The sequence below is a fragment of the Puma concolor genome, chromosome A1 (assembly GCF_028749965.1).
Source record: "Puma concolor isolate L17-30 chromosome A1, mPumCon1.1.hap2, whole genome shotgun sequence".
In the NCBI taxonomy this organism is placed as follows: Eukaryota; Metazoa; Chordata; class Mammalia; order Carnivora; family Felidae; genus Puma; species Puma concolor.
In genome coordinates this window covers 222,924,254-222,944,719 of record NC_141667.1, presented here as the reverse complement: position 1 = coordinate 222,944,719, position 20,466 = coordinate 222,924,254, and the positions used below count along the sequence as shown (strand labels likewise).

At 38.4% G+C, this 20,466-nt stretch overlaps 1 protein-coding gene across 4 annotated transcripts; it reads left to right on the top strand.

The window, feature by feature from the left end:
- The first annotated feature begins 1,698 nt into the window (after window positions 1-1,698).
- Window positions 1,699-17,714, top strand: CKAP2 (cytoskeleton associated protein 2). 4 transcript variants are annotated; one of them, XM_086712883.1, is made up of 9 exons: window positions 1,699-1,863; window positions 2,806-2,887; window positions 8,543-8,618; window positions 8,730-9,592; window positions 10,043-10,247; window positions 11,497-11,667; window positions 13,851-13,920; window positions 15,433-15,685; window positions 16,179-17,714. In XM_086712883.1, the coding sequence occupies exons 1-9, from the start codon at window positions 1,794-1,796 to the stop codon at window positions 16,432-16,434; spliced, it is 2,046 nt and encodes a 681-aa protein (XP_086569009.1). In that variant the 5' UTR covers window positions 1,699-1,793; the 3' UTR covers window positions 16,435-17,714. The 4 variants fall into 4 exon arrangements, with proteins under 4 accessions (XP_086569009.1, XP_025779832.2, XP_086569025.1 ...); XM_025924047.2 differs by having other exon boundaries at window positions 8,540-8,618; XM_086712899.1 differs by lacking the exon at window positions 1,699-1,863 and adding an exon at window positions 2,384-2,486.
- Window positions 17,715-20,466: the final 2,752 nt, after the last annotated feature.

Genomic DNA, 20,466 nt, shown 5'->3' with positions numbered 1-20,466 from the left:
CTTTCTTTAGCCACCTTCCTCCTTGGACTTTGTGTCCTAGCCCTGCCTTTGTCTTCTTTCTATCCTTTGGATGGTCCTATCCTGTTCTCCCACAGGGGCTCTCCTTGTTTCACAGGAGGGTGGTCAGAGATACTCCAGGTGGCTGCAGTTAAATGGTCAGCTGTGTTGTTGAAAAATTGTTCTGAAACGACTTCTTCTCTTGGATCTTTTTAGAGAATGGTCTGCCTTTCCCCCAACTATTGTAGGATGATGATATTTTTAGAAAAGTGTCTTTAAAGAGATACCACTCTTGGAGTGGGTAAGTCTGGAGACTGTGGGGAAAGTGCCATGTTGGAAAACCTAGCAGTTTTGCAGGGTTTCCAACATGCCATCTCAGCCTCTTGAGCTCTTCAGGGTTTTGTTTGGGTCACTATTTTTAACCATGCCCCACACACATACACACACACTTTAGTTTACATAACATAAAATTACCATTTCAAAGGGAACAGCTCAGTGATCTCTCCCTATTCCCCCCTACCCCTAACCCCTGGCAACCACCAATCTGTCTCATTTCTCTATGAATTTACCTATTATGGATATTTCATATGGAATCATACCATATATGTGACCTTTTGCAGCTGGTTTTCACTTAGCATAATGGTTTAAAGGTTTTTGAGTCGCTCTTTTTACTGTTGTATTTTGTTAAACTGTTCTCTGTCACTTAATCCCTGGCTACCCAGCCTGTCCCATGAAACTTTAGTACATAATTGACAATATTAACAGTAATATACAAACAGCAGTAATGTCTGAGGGATGGTGATGCGTGCTGTTTGGCTGTTAGTTCTTCCAGAACTGGCCTCAAGTGCAGGCAAAGTTACACAATGTTACACTTAACATTTCATCAAGAAAAAGCAGCAACAGAATATAACATCCCAAACTTCATTAGCAAGATGCTACCATATGATGCTTTCAGAAAAAAAAGCAGAAAAAGACGGCAAGAACTGGCAGTTGAGAGCCAGCTCGGGAGCCTCTCAGACCCGCGCCAGGGATACAAAAATTGTATCCTCCAGTCTCTGTCTCCGTGCTTAAAACCCGGCTGGAACAGTTACTTAGAGTGGCACCTTCTGTGGGCCTGTCAGCTCTACTACTTAGCTAAAGTGTCTCCTTCTGTGCGCCACTTTCGTGACGATCAGAACAAGCCATCCTGCATTGTGGTCAGGGCATACATGAACCTTCAGGGGTCCTGGAACACGGATCCGGAGGGAAGTCATTGCAGGAGCATTAACAGGATGGACTGCCAGAGGAGTCCATGTTGTCAGCGGTCCTACAATCCCACTTCCCAGTCGTCCTATGGCAACGAAGTAATGTTTGGGAAAGGGAAATACACATGCTTTTGTACAGCAGTAGGTGCTTACAGCCTCCTCAGCAAACACGCCCTGGTTTAATAAGCGCAGCCTATAGACAATTTTCTAGTCTGCCTTCCTCCATGCACTATGGGCGTCCAAAGACAAGTCCCATCTGCCACACAGCAAGGACTTTGCAGGCCCACCCCCCCAGGTCGCAAGTCAAACACGGAAACAGCTGATCAGGTTTGCCAGCCCCGGGACTCAGCTGGGCAGCTCTAACTGAACCCAGCTGAGGCAAGACCCGCCCCAGCAACGGCGGCCCAGGCTCCGCCCCCTGCGCCCATTGGTTCATTCAATTCACGCCGCGCCTCCTGCAGCGGGGCAGGCGGCGTGCTCAGTTTGCAGCTGCCTTGGCTTGAGCAGTGCGAGACTGTCAGGGCCGAGACGCGTCCTCCGCCCGCAGCAGCCATGAGCACCCCAGCAGTGCCCCGGGAGCTACAACTGCCCCCGAGCCAGCGGGCCCAGCCCGAGTTCAGAGGTGAGGGCCGCGGTGGCGGGAGCGGCGCGACCCGCAGAAGCCCGGGTTTGTCCGAGAGGGTGGGGACGCGGACGACCGTGGGGGAGGGGGTGGCTCGGACTCAGCGGCCGAGGCCTCGGGTCCCCCGGCTTCAGTCTTGACCAGTTGTGTGAGAAGCCTGGACAGATCGCTCGGCCTCTCGCAGCCGCATCCTCGGCATTTTCGAAATGGACAAACCAGAGCGGTTCCCGGTCCGTGGTGTCACTGTGCGAGCTAAGCGCCTCCCGTGAGGTCGTTACTGGCCGGGCGTGACCCACTGGCGGCGAGGATGGGCCCGCAGTGAAGACGTCCGTTTAGTGAGGGAGCGTGCGTGACACTCCAGCCGGCCCCTGCGTTCGAGACGCGGGACCGGCGGGGGCGGGGCCGCGCCCGGACCGAGAACCCACTGCGCTTGCGCAGGCCTCTCCCTCTTCCTGAGCGCGAGTATTTGGAGAGGTGGGGCTGCCTCATCTGATGCTTCAAATTAGAGACATCAATCAACTTTGTGTAAATCCAGGGTTGGCTGGGTCTTCAGAAATAATGTTAATTCTTTGTCCTCCACATGGGAAAGTAGAGGAAAGAAACTCTCACCCAACCCAGTACTGGTAAATTAGAGCTTAGAGTCTGGTGTCTCTTATCTGCTATTTAGTTTCTTAAAGCTTGGCTTTCAGTAACCGTGTATTGAAAATCATTTTCTCCAGATTTTTCACTTAAAGACAGAGGAAAAGGTGATTCTTGTGCAGTAGTTGTGGGCACCATTTACGGTAACAGTTTCTTAGAAATGGGATTATTTCTGAATTGAGAAATTTTCTGTTGTATACAAGATGTGATCTCTAGTAGAACATTTTTTGAAGATCTGCATTTAGTGAATATTTGATGTTATCGTTGTAACCAATGTTGGCTTGTCGCCTTTTTGTTATTTAGAACAAAGAAGACAGAAACTCAAGGAACATATGTTAAAAAGAAAAACGTTTTTTGCATACAAGGAGGAAAATCACATATCCAGGTGAGGTCAAATTTTCTGATTTCAGGTCTAAAATTAGAGCTGTCCAATAAAAATGTAATGGGAGCCACAATTGTACTGTAATTTAAAATTTTTTAGTAGCCACATTTTTTAAAGGTGAATTCTAGTAACATTTAATCCAATATATCCTGTGTTATAATTCCAACATGTAATTCTTAAAAGTTATTAAGATATTTTGCATTCCTTTTTGGTAGTGAGTTTTCAAAGTCTGGTGTGTATTTTACACTTTCACAAGTCAGTTTGGACTAGCCACTTTTCAAGTGCTCAGTAGCCATACCTTCTTGGATAGCACAGCATTAGGTCATCGCTTCCTGTGTAAATTAATTCACACTCTATGATGAAACAATTTTAAAGCAAAGTGTTTGTATATATCAAAATACTGACTGTGGTTTATACAGTGCTACAAAGGTCGGTCTTTGTAGATACCATTCAATCCAATACCTGACCCTTGTACCCTATTGTGAAAGGGGAAATGTTATAAAGGACATTATTGTGTCAGTTTTCAGCTAGAATATAAATAGTAGATTAAGGGGTATATCAAATTGAATTTAACTTGATAACCGTGTTACAGTTATGTAAGAGAAAAATCACCACTTGTAGGAAATGAACATTGAAGCATTTAGGGGTAAAGAGCAATCGTGTATATATCTTAACTTGAAAGGTTCAGTTAGAAAACATTGTATATATTCCACACATACACATGTTCAGAAACAGTGCAAATTATAATACATGTGGCATAAAAGGTTGTCACTAAACAAATCTGGGAAAACAGTATACGGACATTCTTTGAACTATTTATAATTTTGCAAGTTGATGTAAGTTTGGCATTAATTCCAAATTTTTAATCTTTTTAATTTTACATTAGTGTTACTTTAAATGTTTTACATTTACATGTAAATGGTTGTACATTTTCTTTCACAAATTCCTCGTTTCTTCATTTAAGACAAAAAGATGATCCTAGATTTTTTATTTGAATAACTGAGTGGCTAGTGATACCATATATCGAGATGGGGAAGACTAAGGGAGGAATGGGGTAATCAGGAGCTCTGTTTTGGCCATGCTAAATCTGAGGCACCAACAAGACATCCAAGTGGAAAAGCCAAAGAGTTGCACATCTGAAGGGCTGGCTTGAGATTGGGGTCAGAGATATAAACATGGGAATTGCCAGTTGGTAGGTGATATTTAAAACCTTGAGGGGGAATAAGATTACTAGAGAGTGAGCAAAGAGAGTATCAACTCAAGTAAGACAGAGCATGACTCTCAACTACTAACTTAAATAAGGAATCTAACTGGGTCGTGGGGTTTATAATACTCTTATACACAATGGGAAGAAAAGAAAATTCTGAAATTCTTCTGGCTTTACAAGAAATCTCACAAGTACTATATTTATTCCTTTCAGAAAACAGATGTCAATTTAAATATTATTACTTGAGCAACAAATTGTTAAATAGCCAATCAGAGTTGCAGCTTTTCAAAATTAAATCATTCTATTTTCCAATCTCTAGCGTGGGTACTTTAAGATTCCTATGTTTAGATAATGCTTGTGAGGACAGTTTTATCATCACAAGGTAGAATAGCATTTTATATATATATATATATATATGTGTGTGTGTATATATATATATATATATATATACACACTCAGATGTATTTTCATATAACTCCATACTGGACGGGTGAATAAGGTGGATTCTCCTTATCCTGATGTGTTGTGGTTTTTTTTAGCTAGCAGTTAAAAAGGCCAGCAATTTCAAGACCAAGCGCTAGGATTCTGTTAGCACAGACAGAAAAAGAGGAGTCCCTGAGAAGTATAAAACTAAAATAAAAAGGCAAAAGAAAAGTTTAAAATTTGAATGCAGCTTTGAGCCCCAGCGAGGTCAGGAAGAAGAGAGACAGACTTGAAAGAAGCGGCCCACCGAGGTAGGAGGAAAAGGAGGAGTTGGTGATCCGGCAGCAGAGTGAAGAGTGTTGAAAGAAAGAATTACTACCTGTCAGGTGCTGTTGAAAGGTGCAGTAAGGTGAAAGCAGAATTATCCCTGAGTTGTAGAAAGACAGAAGGAGATGACACTAGGAGCCTCCAGGAGAGTGGTGAGGGCACATTCCCAATGGATATGGGCTGGGGAGAGAATGTAATACGACAACATGGGGACAGTGTGTTTAGATACATACTCTTGAGGAGTTTTGATATAAAGCTGAAAGGGAATGTGGGGTTTAAGGCTTTTAAGATGAGGTATAATATACAGTGTTTATATGCGGATGGGAATGATGTAGCAGAGGGGTAATTAATGATGCAGAAGAATGAATAAATAATAAGAACAAAGATCCTCAGTGCTCAAGCGAGAGAGCACAAATGGAGAGTTTGCCCATGGGTCGGCATGGTGTCAGTTTATTTGCCAAGGAAGGCAGAATATATGGGTACAGAGGCACATAGGCTGGCAGTCTTTGGTGGAGGAAAGAAGGGCTATTTCTTGTTAAGATTGCTTCTGATGTTCTCCATGAGATAACATCACAGTATACCGTAAGCCCAGAAGTAATTGGGGGTCTGATTAGTTAAGGTACCACATTGGGAGCACCTGACAGACTGACCGTGAGCATCATCTCCCACCCCGCACCGGACTACAGGCCAGTGAATAACAAGAGGAGTATTTACCATCAGGCAGTGAATGCAGGGCTTTAAACTGGGGAGACATTGCTCTGTTCACTGATGCATCTTGACTCTGCCATCATTCAAAATGTGTAGTACAAATGGAGTATTACTCGACAATCAAAAAGAATGAAATCTTGGCATTTGCAACTACTGGAGGGATGGATGGAACTGGAGGGTGTTATGCTAAATGAAATTAGTCAGAGAAAGACAAATACATGACTTCACTCATATGAGGAATTTAAGATACAAAACAGATGAACATAAGGGAAGGGAAGTAAAAATAATATAAAAACAGGGAGGGAGACAAAACATAAAAGACTTAAATATAGAGAACAAACAGAGGGTTGCTGGAGGGGACATGGGGGAGGGATGGTCTAAATGGGTAAGGGGCATTAAGGAATCTACTCCTGAAATCATTGTTGTACCATATGCGAACTAACTTGGATGTAAATTAAATAATAAATTTTTTAAAAATGTGTAGTACAAGCTATGTCAAAGTTCTGCCCCTTGTCCGATCAGACTAAGCAAAAAGATGCGAGAGGCATCGTAACCCAAATTATCAACTACAGGGATAACAAGCTTTGTTGATTCTAAAATGTACCCTTTTTTTACATTTTAGCATCTCTGAACTTGGGAACTGTCTTAGAATCAATGGGATGTCTAATTGATCCTCTTTTGTCTTTTCTTTATGGAATGCAAATTGTTATAATGACTTGCTAAGAGAATCTCATGGCCTGTACTAAACAGTCTCTATCTGTTAAAAGGAGTGTAGGTTAAATTCTTGAGGAAGCATTTGTTTTAGATACATATTCTAAATGCATTGCCATCTAGAAACTGAAGTCCATATTTATAATGAATTGGGCTGTGTGTGTATGGAAAATTTTGGATTTCTTTTGGGAGGGCTATTTTTTTTTCTTTCCCTTTTTCTTCTTTTTAATCAAAGTATAATTGACATATTAGTTTTAGGTATACATCATAGTGATTTGACAGTTGAATACATTAAATGCTTACCGTGGAAAGTGTAGTTACTTTCTGTCACCATAAAAAGTTACTATAATATTATTGACTATATTTCCTATACTATACTTTTCATTCCAGTGACTTATTTACTTTATACCTATTTTCCTATATATATATATATATATATATATATATATATGTATATATATATATATATATATATATATATATATATATATACTTATTTACCCTTTGCCTATTTTCATCCATCTCCCACCACCCTCCTCTTAGGCAGTCTGTATTTGAGTCTGTTTCTATTTTTTGTTTGTTGTTTGTTTTTGTTTTGTATTTGTAGATTCCACATATAAGTGAAATCGTATGGTATTTGTCTTTCTCCAACTGCCTTATTTCACTTGGCAGAATACCCTCAAGGTCTATCCATTGTGTCACAAATGGCAAGATTTTCTTTTCTTTTCTTTTTAAATATTTATTTATTTTTGAGAGAGAGAGACAGAGAGTGTGGGGGGGGGGGGTCAGAGAGAGAGAGAAAGAGAGGGAGACACAGAATCTGAAGCAGGCTCCAGTCCCTGAACTGTCAGCACAGAGCCCGATGTGGGGCTCAAACTCACAAACTGCAAGATTATGACCTGAGCCAAACTTGGATGCTTAACTGACTGAGCCACCCAGGTACCCCAAGGTTTTCTTTTTTTATGGCTGAGTAATATTCCAGTGTATATATATATGCCACATCTTCCTTGTCCATTCATTTATTGATGGACACTTAGGTTGCTTCTATATCAGGGATATTGTGAATAATGCTGCAGTAAACCCCGGGGGTGCATGTATCTTTTTGAACTAGTGTTTTCATATACTCTTCAGGTAAATACCCAGAAGTAGAATTACTGGATCATCTGGTATTTCTATTTATGAATTTTTTGAGGAAACTTCATGCTGTTTTCCATTGGCTGCACCAATTTATATTTTCATTGCACAAGGTCTCCCTTTTTTCCACATCCTTTCCAACACTTGTTATCTTTTGTCTTTTTGTTAGTAGCCATTCTGACAGGTGTGAAGTATTATCTCATTGTGGTTTTGATTTGCATTTCCCTGATGACGAGTGATGTTGAGCACCTTTTCATGGGTTTGTTGACCATCTGAATGTTTTTGGAAAAATGTCTGCTTGGGTCCTGCTTGTGCAGGTCTGCTTGTGCATTTTTTAATTGAGTTTTCTTCATGTTGAGCTGTAGGAGTTCTTTATAAATTTTGGAAATTAACCCCTGATTTATCAGATATATCCCATGTAAATAACTTCTCTCACTTAGTAGATTGCCTTTTTGTTTTGTCGATGGTTTGATACTGTGCAGAGGCTTTTAGTTTGATGAACTTTCCATTATTTTTACTTTTGTTTCCCTTGCCTGAGGGGACACAATACATCCCACAAAATATGGCTAAGGCTGGTGTCCAGGACTTTCCTACCTCTGTTTCCTTTTAGGAGCTTTATGGTTTCAGGTCTCACGTTTAGGTCTTTAATGCATTTTGAGTTCATCTTTGTGTATGGTGTAAGAAAGTGGTCTAGTTTCATTCTTTTGCATGTGGCTGTCCAGTTTTCCCAGCACCATTTATTTGAAGAGGGGCTATTTTTAATTTTTTTTTCAATGTAAATCTGTTACTAAGTACTGAAAACTAACCAAAGGAAGTGTTGCTTAATAAAGGTTTTGAGGATTTGTTTGAGTGACTAAGAAGAATGGTTTGGAATGAGGTTATCAAATGTGTTTACCTATTCTGTATGGAGAGGGTGTTAAGACTTTTAAGAAAATATCTAAATTCCCAGCCATCTTGTTTATACTATTAAGTCACCCTATAATAAAGAAAGAAGAGTTTTGCTTCATAAATAAATCTCAGCTCAGTTCTTGCCTTAATTTAAAATTACAAAGTCAGATGATTGTTAATATCCTCCCATTCCTCCTGCCAAAGACAAAACTCACTTGGTCTGTGGTTAAACTTTTTTTCCTTTTTTTTTTTTAAAGTAGTAGAGACCAGAAAGTGATGACCTCTGAGGGCCAGGTCCATGAAGAGACAAAAGTTCTGAAATTTAAAACAAAAATGGTAAGATATGGACATAGCCCTCATAAACTGTCCCTTTTCCCCCTTTCCCTTTCCTAAACTCTTAAAGAGATGAATTCTGAAATACCAATTTGTCATAAATCACTCTTCTAGGCTGGTAAAGAAAATGTCAGTAGACCTCCCGGGAGCAAAAATAATATAACAATGGAAAAAAATTGTATTCCTTTAAGGCCTTCTAATGAACTAACCAATTCAACTATAGCAATTGATACACCTAATTCTGAGGATAATAATCAAACTGGGCAGTTGGTACCAATTAAAGGTGACCCTCCAGGTCAACACATGACATTAAGCCAAGTGTTTCATCTTAAAAACAACAATAAAAAGAAACAAATAATGACAGAAAAACCAAAGCAAGATGCTAACATGTCCAAGAAGCTTGTGCTTGGATCTTACCGTGGCCAAATTGTTCAGTCTAAGATTAATTCATTTAGAAAGCCTCTACAAATCAGAGATGAGAGTTCTGCAGCAATAAAGAAACTTTCGACTACAGTCCCTAAAGCTACAGAGCCTCTGCGCACAAACAGCAGCAGTGTGACAGCGAAAAGCGATAGAGCTTCTAACGTGACGACTACCACTAAACTTGTGAGCACTACAATTCAAAACAGACAGCTTCTGCGACCTCCTATTAGAAGTCACCGCGACAATGCTCAGGACGCTGTGAGACCAGGCATCAGTAGAAGCTCGGCCAATGTTACGATGCGGAAAGGACCTCGAGAGAAAGAGTTAGTGCAATTAAACACAGTTTCATCTAGTGCCAAAACCGGTTCTCAGGATATAGAAAGAAAGAAGACACTAACAAGAAGCGTGAAGTCTGAAATTGTAGCCAGGCCTGTTTCGTCTTCTAACACCAAACTGATAGAAAAGTCGAAAAACGTTGACCCTCGCAGACATACAATAGCAAAAGCAACTATTGATAGATCAGCGCAGCCCAAAGAAACAGCAGAAGAGAGAAAGTAAGTAAATGTAGTTTTATAAGCTTAATTTTCAGCAGAGTAGCTCTTGTGGTTTGGCTTATCATCTCCTTGAATGTATTAGAATTTGTGTGCAAGTGTAGATTCTCTTCTGTCGTGTGCAAATTTAAGCAAATTTATGTTGTGGAACAGTATGACCTAAGTTCTTGTGCTTGAGTGTCTTTCATTAGGTCTGATGTAATCTAAGTTATAATGCTTAATACAATTGGGAAATATTTTATAACCTCTCCATTTAAAAATGCATTCTTAGGGTCTTTGAGCATATAATTAACATTGATATGTTCAATATTCCTCTTTCTTTGAACTTGTGAACTTATGTATGTGCCACTAGCATGGGGCTACTTCAAGACCTGAGTTATTTTTTAACTTCTCCTCTGAGAGAATTCTATCATCAATATCACGGTAATGCTTGTATCCTGCTTCTAACTGTAGAGCTCGTCTGAGTGAGTGGAAAGCTGGCAAAAGGAAAGTCCTGAAAAGGCCTCCTAGCTCAGGAGTTACCCAGCCTGAGCCTGAAGGGCAACACGAAAACCCAGTTGGGTCCTTTTGGACTACCATGGTAGAAGAAGATGAACAAAGATTATTTACCGAAAAAGTGAACAAGACATTTTCTGAATGCCTAAACCTGATTAGTGAGGTACAGTCCTTATATTCGTATAGTAGTTTATAGTTTGTAAATTATCTTATAAATGTTATCTCACTAAATTACCTTGTCACTCTTTGACCATGTAATGTGTTAGTGGTGTTATGTAGATTTAATGTTAATTATGAGATTGTTTATCTTTAGCCTTTAATGGACTGCATTTTCATTGAGTTCATATAAATAGATCAAAGGGATAATTAGGTTTTTACTGGATTTTTTTTTTTTTTTACTTATAAATATTATGTTTCTGTAAGATGTTAATATAAAATGGGCTGAGGGTGGATATTCACTCTGATACTTCTGTTTTTTCCATTCCTTCAGCATGTTTTCATATTATTTTTTCCACTCATTACATATTTTACCAAAGACTAGCTACATAAATTAGTCATTATCTCACATGAAATTCAAGTTAGCTAAAATATTTCAAACAAAATTCCATTAATCTAAACCAACATCATCATGGTCTTGAACTTATTGTAGAGTTTCACTATTTGGACCAAAATCCTACAGAGTATAATAACTCTAGAATGTTTCCTTTATTTCCTGAATACTTTTTAATCTTGCTTTGGTTACCCACAGTGTCCAAGATCCACAGCAAGACTGAATCTATGAGTATGATTTCAAACCTTACTCTGGTCTTCATGAGCATCTTTAGACTTTTTGTGATTCTGAGGACCCGTGAAAATTAGACTCGGAGTTTCCCTGATTATATTCTTAATTCTGCTTAGCTGGGGTTTGTCATTGAAACTGCCCTACTATCTGTGTATCTGTGTATACTATCTGTGTATAGCCCTTAAGTACATATACCGTAACAGATTCATTTTAGCCTTAATATCAAGACCTGATAAAGACAATTTTTAAAACCAGAAGCTGTTCTCCCCCATAAACATTTCGTAGATGCAAAAATTCCAACTCAAATATTGAATGGAATCCCACAATATGTAAAAGGATAAGGATAAGGAAAAGGATCAAGACCATGTAGAGTGTTGGTCATTTTTGACTTAATGTTTTTCTCAACTTATATTTCATTTTTTCCCTGCTTTGTATTCATGACTAATATGCTTCTTGTTAGCCATTCAGAATAAGTTTGGAGTAAGGAAGAGAACAGTGAATATTCTTATGAATAGTTTTCTATCAGTTTTTTCTCTCATTATCATTGATCTTGATTATAGATCAAGCTTACTTAATTGTTCATAGTTTGGAGGCTAAATGAGATCACTCACTTCACTTCTTGCTGTTTTAGGGATGCCCAAAAGAAGAAATATTGGTCATACTGAATGACCTGATTAAAAATATTCCGGATGCCAAAAAGCTTGTTAAATATTGGATATGCCTTGCACGTATTGAACCACTCACAAGTCCTATTGAAAACATTATCACAATCTATGAGAAAGCCATTCTGGCGGGCGCTCAGGTAAGATTAAAACTTAATAATCTTTATTATTACAGTGTAAAAGATTCAGAGTTATTTTGGAGCACATTACAACATAACTTGATAAAAGTGTGGTTATATATGTAGTAGTAATGAATGTTTAAAGGCCACAATGATTGCATATTATAAAAGCTGTTTCTTAACCTTCTAAAACTTGCTTGTGAACTAGTGATAATCGGACTTAGAAGATGAATATAAGCTGAAATGTAAATTTCGTGAAAAATGCTGTGAGAAATATTTTAGTACAACATGTCATTTTACACATTTCCTAGTTAAGATATCTGGGATATTGAATTTTTAATATTAAAATGTATTTAACAAATATAAAGTAAGTAGAATTAACATCTAAATGTTAGCGGGTTCTGTGGCTTTGTGAGAGAACCCTATTGCTTTAAGAGCGTTTCTTAATGTACTTATATTTTTATGCCCTGTGTTTGGTCCTGCCCACGCATAGAAAATGGCAGTCAACTAGTTTCTCTGACATGTAACCACCATAGTGATTTGATACCATACCTCTCGCCCCTTCCTGGTCTATTGCTACAAAGGCCCTGGCTCTAGAATAAGTTGTATCTCCAGTTTTTTTTATTTGACTGGGTTTTTGCTTTTATGGGCAAATATTTCTAAAATGCATTTCCTTTTGACCAAGTTTCTCAACATGCATTTTTAGAGATTATTTATAAAGAGAGTTTTTAAAAAATTTTTTTCTTTAGTCTTTCTTTAAGAAAGGTCTACTCACTTAATTCTCAGCAAAGCCAACGGATACTATTTGACCCTTCACCTGAATCAAAAATCAAATATTCAGCAGATATTCTCTCAATGGCTATTATGTATAAAGCGCTTTGCTGAAGGGAAATTGTATTTGACAGAATCCCACCTGGAAGGGAGTGTTAGGTTCCTACTGCGCTGAACCAGAAGGGGCATAACTTAAAGTGGCTTAAGGCAGATTAGCTAGGATGCATAACCGGGGCCAAAGGTTCACATAGAAAGCAGTGTGTAAAGGAAAGCTGTGACACTGGAGCAGAAAGTGGAAAACAAGGATTAAAATTTGCAAAAGAAAAGTGAAAGCAGGATGAGTGAGTAGTTAAGGACTATGTGCTAGAACTAAGAATATGAGCCAGAACTTCCCTTTTATATAATGTCTTGAATATGTTGCATTAGCAGTCAGGGCAGTTCAAAGGAACGTAGTAAGTACTTATATGTTCTAGAATATAATGGACACTTAGTGAACTGTTGAATTTGAATGAGTGAAATGTTAGGCTGATCAACCTTGAGCTCTTCAGAGATGCATTTAATAGCCTGTGAAAAAAATATATAACCATGGACATAGGAGAAAAGGTATAAATCTCATATTAAATTTACTGTATATTATTAGCTCTTTAATAGAGATTAGTGTTAGCTTGTTACTTATCCATGAATTTTGTTTATATCTAGACAAGCAGTTTTAAGAAAAATTGTGGGGAAAAGTTTTAATCTGATAATTCTACCCTTGAAATTGGAAAAGAGTCGGGGCGCCTCAGTGGCTCAGTCAGTTAAGTGTCCGACTTCAGCTCAGGTTATGATCTCGCGGTCCGTAAGTTGGAGCCCCGTGTCACGCTCTGTGCTGACAGCTCAGAGCCTGGAGCCTGTTTCAGATTCTGTGTCTCCCTCTCTCTGCACCTCCCCCACTCTCACTCTGGCTCTCTCTCTGAAAAATAAACATTAAAAAAATTTTTTTTTAAATTTTTTTTTTTTTTTAATTTTTGAAGTTTATTTTTGACAGAGACAGAGTGCTAGCATGAGCTGAGGAGGGGCAGAGAGAGAGACAGGGAGACACAGAATCCAAAGCAGGCTCCAGGCTCTGAGCTGTCAGCACAGAGCCCAACATGAGGCCTGAACCCACGAACTGTGAGACCATGATCTGGGCCGAAGTCAGACGCTTAACCGACTGAGCCACCCAGGCGCCCCCCGCCCCCTGAAAAAAATTTTTTCTAAATGGCAAAGAGTCATTTTTAAAAATTTGAGTGGCCAAAATAAGTATTTTGAGAAAAGAGACATGGTCTAAGAACCATTGCTTTGTTTTATTAATTGTATGAAATGTAATCACTGTTTAAAATATTTTTGACTTGGACAATCTCGTTAATGTCTGAGAATATAAAACTTTTATTTCCCTCACTAAAACAATTAAGCCTATTGAAGAGATGCGACATACCATTGCAGATATTCTGACAATGAAGAGTCAGGAAAAAGTTAAATATGGTAAGTTTTTTATTTTCTTCAAGTGAATTGTGATTTTATTAAAATTCATTGAATTATTTTTCTTTTATCTTTTTAAACTTGTTAAATTTGTCAGTTGTTTCTCTCCTCTTACATCTGTTGGCATACCTCCCTCCAAGATTCAGTGGCTTTATGTAGTGTAAAGAATTTTTAATTAGGAGATCTGGTTCAAAACTCAAATTTGTCATTGAGTGTCTGTGAAAGTTACCTTACCTCTCTAGGCCTCAGTTTCCTGTGTTAAAAGTGAGGCAATTTGATTAGAGCATCTCTAAAATTTTACTTGTGAAATTCTGTCATCTGTTCTGTGCTCTAGAGAAGCTGTTCAAGAATTCTCTTTGCTAGGGATGGGAGATAGAAGTAAGAGATTCATTAGCTGTCAGGTGTATGAAATGTAAACATTTTCTAGATTCAGATGTATCATATAACTGAAACACCTCTTAGTAAAAATCTCTAATAATTTCCTACTAGTCAAATCTAGAGGTCTTCTCGGCTTGATGGATTTACCAGGACGTCTCCAGTGTTTCACATCTAGCATGTTTTATTTTGGACTCATTGTCGTCCCTCATTGCTTCCCCATACCATCATCTCTTCCTCCCAAAAAAGAAAATCCTCTGTGGTTAAAGAGGCCTACGCAAGAAATTTTGGAAGAGATGCCCGCACTATACCTGCACACTCATTCAGACACACACATGCATCCATTTGTTAAGTCCTAACTTAGAAATAACTCTTAAATCGAGCCCTTCCTCCTCACTGCCTACCTCTCTGCCACCTTGCTTAAGACAACCATAGCTTTGTCTTCTTATCATCACAGATCATTCCTTTTCATTCCTTGCCATTCTAAACCATCTGTTTTAGTGATCAACCTTATTGTATCTCTGTCGCTCCAGTAGAGATTTATTTTTACCAAACTTCTAGCATGTAAAGGTCATTACGGTCCAGCCCTTCATACCTATCTGAACTCATCACCTCTTCCCCACATTCCCACCTTGCTTCTTACCGTGTATTCTAAGCACACTGGCCCTTTAATGTTGTCTTAATAGGTCATTTTCTTTTAAGTTTCATACCAAGATTGTCTTCCTAGGTCTTGTCGAGTACTGTTTTCTCAAGCCCCAGCCTAAGTGTCACTTGAAAGCTTTCCATAGCCATCTCGCTGTCTCTCACACAAAGGTAGTTATTCCGTTTCATGGGTTCCTATGACCCCTTATTCTTACCTCAGTTATATGGCATTTTTCTCATTTTATAATTATTTTCAACTTCTTAAAGGACAGGAATGGTTTCATTCTTATATTTGTATCTACAACCCCTGACCCACAGGCGCCAGTAAATATTTGTTAATAGTTCTCAGCAGTGTTAGCTTAGGAAACGAAATGGTTAGGAGATGGCAGTTTGTTTCGTTGATTTTGAAAATCTGACCAACTATGAATAACTTTAATGCCTTCTGATTTTGCTCTTTCAATTTGGCCCAAAGCTTAATCTATAAATGTATTTCTATAGGAGAAAATGTTGAGGAGGCTTGTGCAACCAAGGAATACATCCATGAAGTCAGCACTGAAGATAGAGGGGTTAATCTAGAGTCAGGAAAACCAGAAATGGAAAAGAAAACTAGAAATGTGGTATTCCAAGATGATGAAAAAGAGGAAGATGACAAAACAAACGATTCAACCAATGATGTTAAAACCCCCAGTACAGAAACCAGGGGGAGTTGCTTAATTAAATATAATGTGTCTACTACACCATACCTACAAAGGTAAGCTTTCAAAATGTACTGTGCTGTGATTTGTTTTTATGTTTAGGAATAATAAATATGGTATCTAAAAATATTTCACTTGCGATTAGAACTATCATTTATTAATAGGTAAAGGTTTCAAGCAAATCAATATCATTGGGACATTTCACCCTTTAAATACTGGATTTGCTTTGCTTTTCCCTAAGTATTGCCATTTTGTGAAAGAAAACTTTGATATTTTACTTTAATGTCTGTAAGCTATTGATAATAGTAGGTTTTGGAATTGAGCAAATAGCCAATTGTACAGATATTCAAGAATCTGCTGTATATGTGCTGTGACAACAAATACAGAAAGGAATAAGTTCCTAACTACAAGGAGCTTTGGTAACTCCTTTTCTGTAAGACAGCCAATCACACGGTTGTAACATACAAGTTATAGTAAGATAAATGGCATAAAAGAACAAGTAAAAATGTTAATGTTTTTTAACTCTGGGAATAATTTTTGTCTTTTTAGTGTAAAAAAGAAGATACAGTTTGACAATACAGATTCTACATTTAAAGAGCTAAAGTTTCTAACACCAGTGAGACGTTCTCGACGTATTCAAGAGAAGACTTCTAAATTGCCAGATATGTTAAAAGACCATTATCCTTGTGTGTCTTCATTGGAACAATTAACAGAGTTGGGAGGGGAAACCGATGCTTTCGTATGCCGTCCCAATTCAGCACTATGCCCGATGTTCTCAGAGCCTGGAACAGCAGAAGAGAAATAAAGTGATGATGAGAAATGGGGTTTTTATTGTTCCTGGGGTATTTTGTTTGCTTGTTGTGGCTTTGTGTGTCTCTTAGGAGTGGGTCAAGTACCTAAGTATTCATGGCAGTAAGCTCTCTTACTGATGTTCAATACCTTATAGCAGGTATTGCCTTCTGGGCAGCAGAGAGCTAATCCTACCTTTTCGATCTTAGCAGAGGGAGTTTCTAAGATGGTAAATTTGTCAAGTAGTTTACTATATTCCTTGGCTATAAACAGGTTTCATCATAATGTTGACTTGTTCACTTTTAATCGTCTTAAGTTAGAGATAAATTTTTAGTCATTAAATATAAGTACAGTAATGCTGCGTCATCAGAAAAGGTGTTCTAGATAAAATTGATATATTTGCATAGGCTTGTTCTTGAAATGTATAATATACATGCCAGCCTTTAAACAGAATGCTGACTTTTCATCGCCTTTCCTTGATTCTATAGATCAGTCGAAAAGTCAGTAATTGTAACGTGTAGAGTGACTCCCTTCAAATGTGAAGACATGGAAGATTTAGCTTGCTTTTCCACCCAGTTGTTGTTACCCAGACTGCTGTGGTCTGTTGTGCTTTAGCTCTTCACTATCCCTTTCCATCAGCGCTAGTGAGTCTGTGGTCTCTGTTGGCTTCTTTCTTTTTTATTGTAGCTGAGGTCACCAGGAAGGGTAATTAACTGAATACCCCATGTCTAAGAGCAGATACTTTGTACTAAGAAAGAAAAGGTGTCGAACTCAGTGGGTATTTGAAACTTTGAATCTGAGTTTCTTTCTTTAGTTCCTTTTGTAACTTGACTATCTAAAATGTTACAATTTTAAATTTTATCATTTCACTTGATATAGTTGGAATTAGAGCAGGAATATATAATGTTATTTTAATGTAGGTAGAATTTCTAAAATAACTAATAGTTTCTTATAAAAACTTTCCTGTTAAGTCATGTCCCTTGAAACGTGATAGTTATATGCGATAAATAGTTTCTTCTCCCCACACATAAATATCACCAATAAAATTGTTTTGTAAGTCTCTGAACTAATTCTTAAATACATCGCCTACCAATTCTACAGCTTCAAAGATATGGTAGTTTTAAAACTGTGTGTAATATAAATGCGCTTAAGAATCACATAGTCTTATGTTCACTCATTCCGTTTGTACAATAGCACCTATCTTTGTTCTATAATAGTTTTGTGTCCTAGAGAGGATTTTTAGTCTTTTATAAACTGTGTACCTAATATTTATAAATAAATATATCTGTATTTCGATGTTTCAGTGACATTTATTTCAACAAATATGGAATGCAGTTTAACCACAGTGAATGAATTTAAATTTCGCTTTTGAAATACATTATAGTGAGATCTGACTTGGAGTTTTTAATATTTAAATATGTGTTTAATAGTGTATTTCTTTTTGAAAAATTATCAGTCTATCTAAAGGTTTACCTAAATTTTTACCATTTTTTTCATACTTTGTATGAATGGTGCAAAATACGCCATTTTGAAATAAACTTCAAGCTGGCCTGTACTCCTAGCTTTATAATAAGCATACCATATGGTTCATTTAGCCATATAACATAGCTTCGGATACCTCAGTGATAGGGAGCTTGAGATAAGTTGTTCTGTGTTTGGACAAGTTTCATAGAGTGCTTTTTCCCTCCCTTTCCTCCCTTAACTGCAGGAAAATCTGTCTCTTTAAATAGCCCTGGTGCTAACCTTTCCAGACGTAGGTAATTGCTCCTTTTCAGGTGCTCAAGGACGGTTATCATGGCTGATCTCAGTTTGTTCCAAGATAAATATCTCCAAGCATATGATATATGGTGCATAAGCTTTAAAGTCCAATGGATCTACATTCAAAATCTCAGCTCCTACCTTCCCCTAAAAGTTATGTGATCATGGAGAAGTTACTCACTTGAATTTCATCTTTCTAAGGGGTAAAGTGGAGATCATTCCCTTTGTCATTTTTGTGCTATGTATTATCTGGCTGTCCCCCTGGTTGATTAACCAGAATGGGTACCTGACCCAATCTGGACTGTCAGGTTCCTTTCCATAGGTATTTGGAATCAGGACTGAGAGTCGGTCTTTTCTATGTAGTTATACCTGAAATATGTAAATATGAGGCACTGAGTGACCAAATGAAGGTTGGGGAGCAAAGGTCACCAGTAAACAGAATGATTGAAGTAACTACAAAGCAGACAGAGACTCCTTTTTTTTTTTTTTTTAATTTTTAAAAAATTTGTTTATTTTGAGAGAGAGGGTGTGCGCAGGGGAGGGGCAGAAAGAGGGAGACAAAGAATCCGAAGCAGGCCCCAGGCTCTGAGATGTCAGTGAAGAGCCTGATGCGGGACCCAAACTGAACCCAGGAACCGTGAGATCATGATCTGAGGGGAAGCCAGACGCTTAACCAACTGAGCCACCCAGGTGCCCCACACCACCCTTCTTAAGTGTTGCTAGTATTAGTAACCTTCCAAATTTTTTCTGTGTATTTAACATATACACAGACTTGTACACCTATAGACATATATGTGTATGTGTGGATTTTGTAGGTTTTGTTTTGCTTTGTTCATAAATGGTACCATACTTCATGTATGGTTTTACAACTTGCTTTTTCTCTAATTTACTAAGTCATAAGGAATTTTTCATTGACCTAGATCAATGTAACATTAAGACTACATGGGAACTTTGTAACTCAGCTTTTGACACTGTTTACGGCTACAAGCAACATCTAACACTGAAGGGTCATGGTTAAGAATCAGACTTGAGGGGCACCCGGGTGGCTCAGTTGATTAAGCGTCTGACTCTTGATTTCAGCTCCGGTCATGATCTCACAGTTCGTGAGTTTGAGCCCCGCATCAGGCTCTGTGCTGACAGTGCAGAGCCTGTTTGGAATTCTCTCTGTCTTTCACTGTCTCTCTCTCTCTCTCTCTGTCCCTCCCTGCTTGCGTGTGTGTATGTATGCTCTGTCTCCAAATAAGAATCAGACTTGAGTCATACCATACCGCTGGGGTTCTAATTCCAGTTTTACCACTTACTAGCTATGGGACCTGAGACAAAAAACCTCTCTGTGCTCCAGAGATAATAATTGTAACTTTAGGGGTGTTTTGGAGATTAAAATGAGTTGATAGCTGACACTTACCATTATCTGGTCCTATTCTAAACACTTCACACGTATTGATTCACTTAAAACAATGCCTAGTACCTTGTATATGTTACCTATAGCAATATTTTATTTCCAATCACTACCCAGTTCAGAAGTCCCCTGCCTGGGAGCCATAGTTTGGCAACAGCTATAGAGAAAAGGGGTCATATCTGTTCTATTTCCTCTTCCCCATGCTCACTAGTCTCTGCTTGCTGCTTGTTACAGGTTGAATTATATCACACCAAAAAAGTTATGTTGGAGTTTTAGCCCCCAGGACTTCAGAATGTGACCTTATTTGGAAATAGGGTCATTGCAGATGTAATTGAGATAAGACTGGACTAGGGTTGGCTCCTAGTCTAATATGACTGGGAAGGTGATGTGAAGACACAGGGAAGAGACAGCATTTTACAAGCCAGAGAGGCCCAGAACAGGTCCCTCTCGGAGTCCTCAGCAAGAATCCTGCTGACACCTTTATTTTGGACACGTAGGCTCCAGAACTGTAACAGGATACACTTTTGTGGTTTAAGCCACTCAGTTTGTGACACTTTGTTTTTGTTAGGGCAGCCCTAGAAAACTAATACATTCATGGAACAAGATAAAAGAGTCCTTTTCATGACTATTGACACAGGGCAAGAAAGAAAAGAGTTGGGCGGTTTTATGACTTTTGCCCCAGCACTGTCATGAATATAAAGTGGTGAGGTCTGTGCCTGCAGCTTGAGCAGCATGAGCATTAATTAGCTCACGGAAACTAGTAGCATTCTGGGCATAGACATGTATAGTAGTTTTGTTTTTGTTTCTTTAATTGAAACCAACCAATGCAGATGTTGCAAATGTTGACCATTCAGAAAGAACATTATACTCCAGAGACCCTGCTCTTATCTC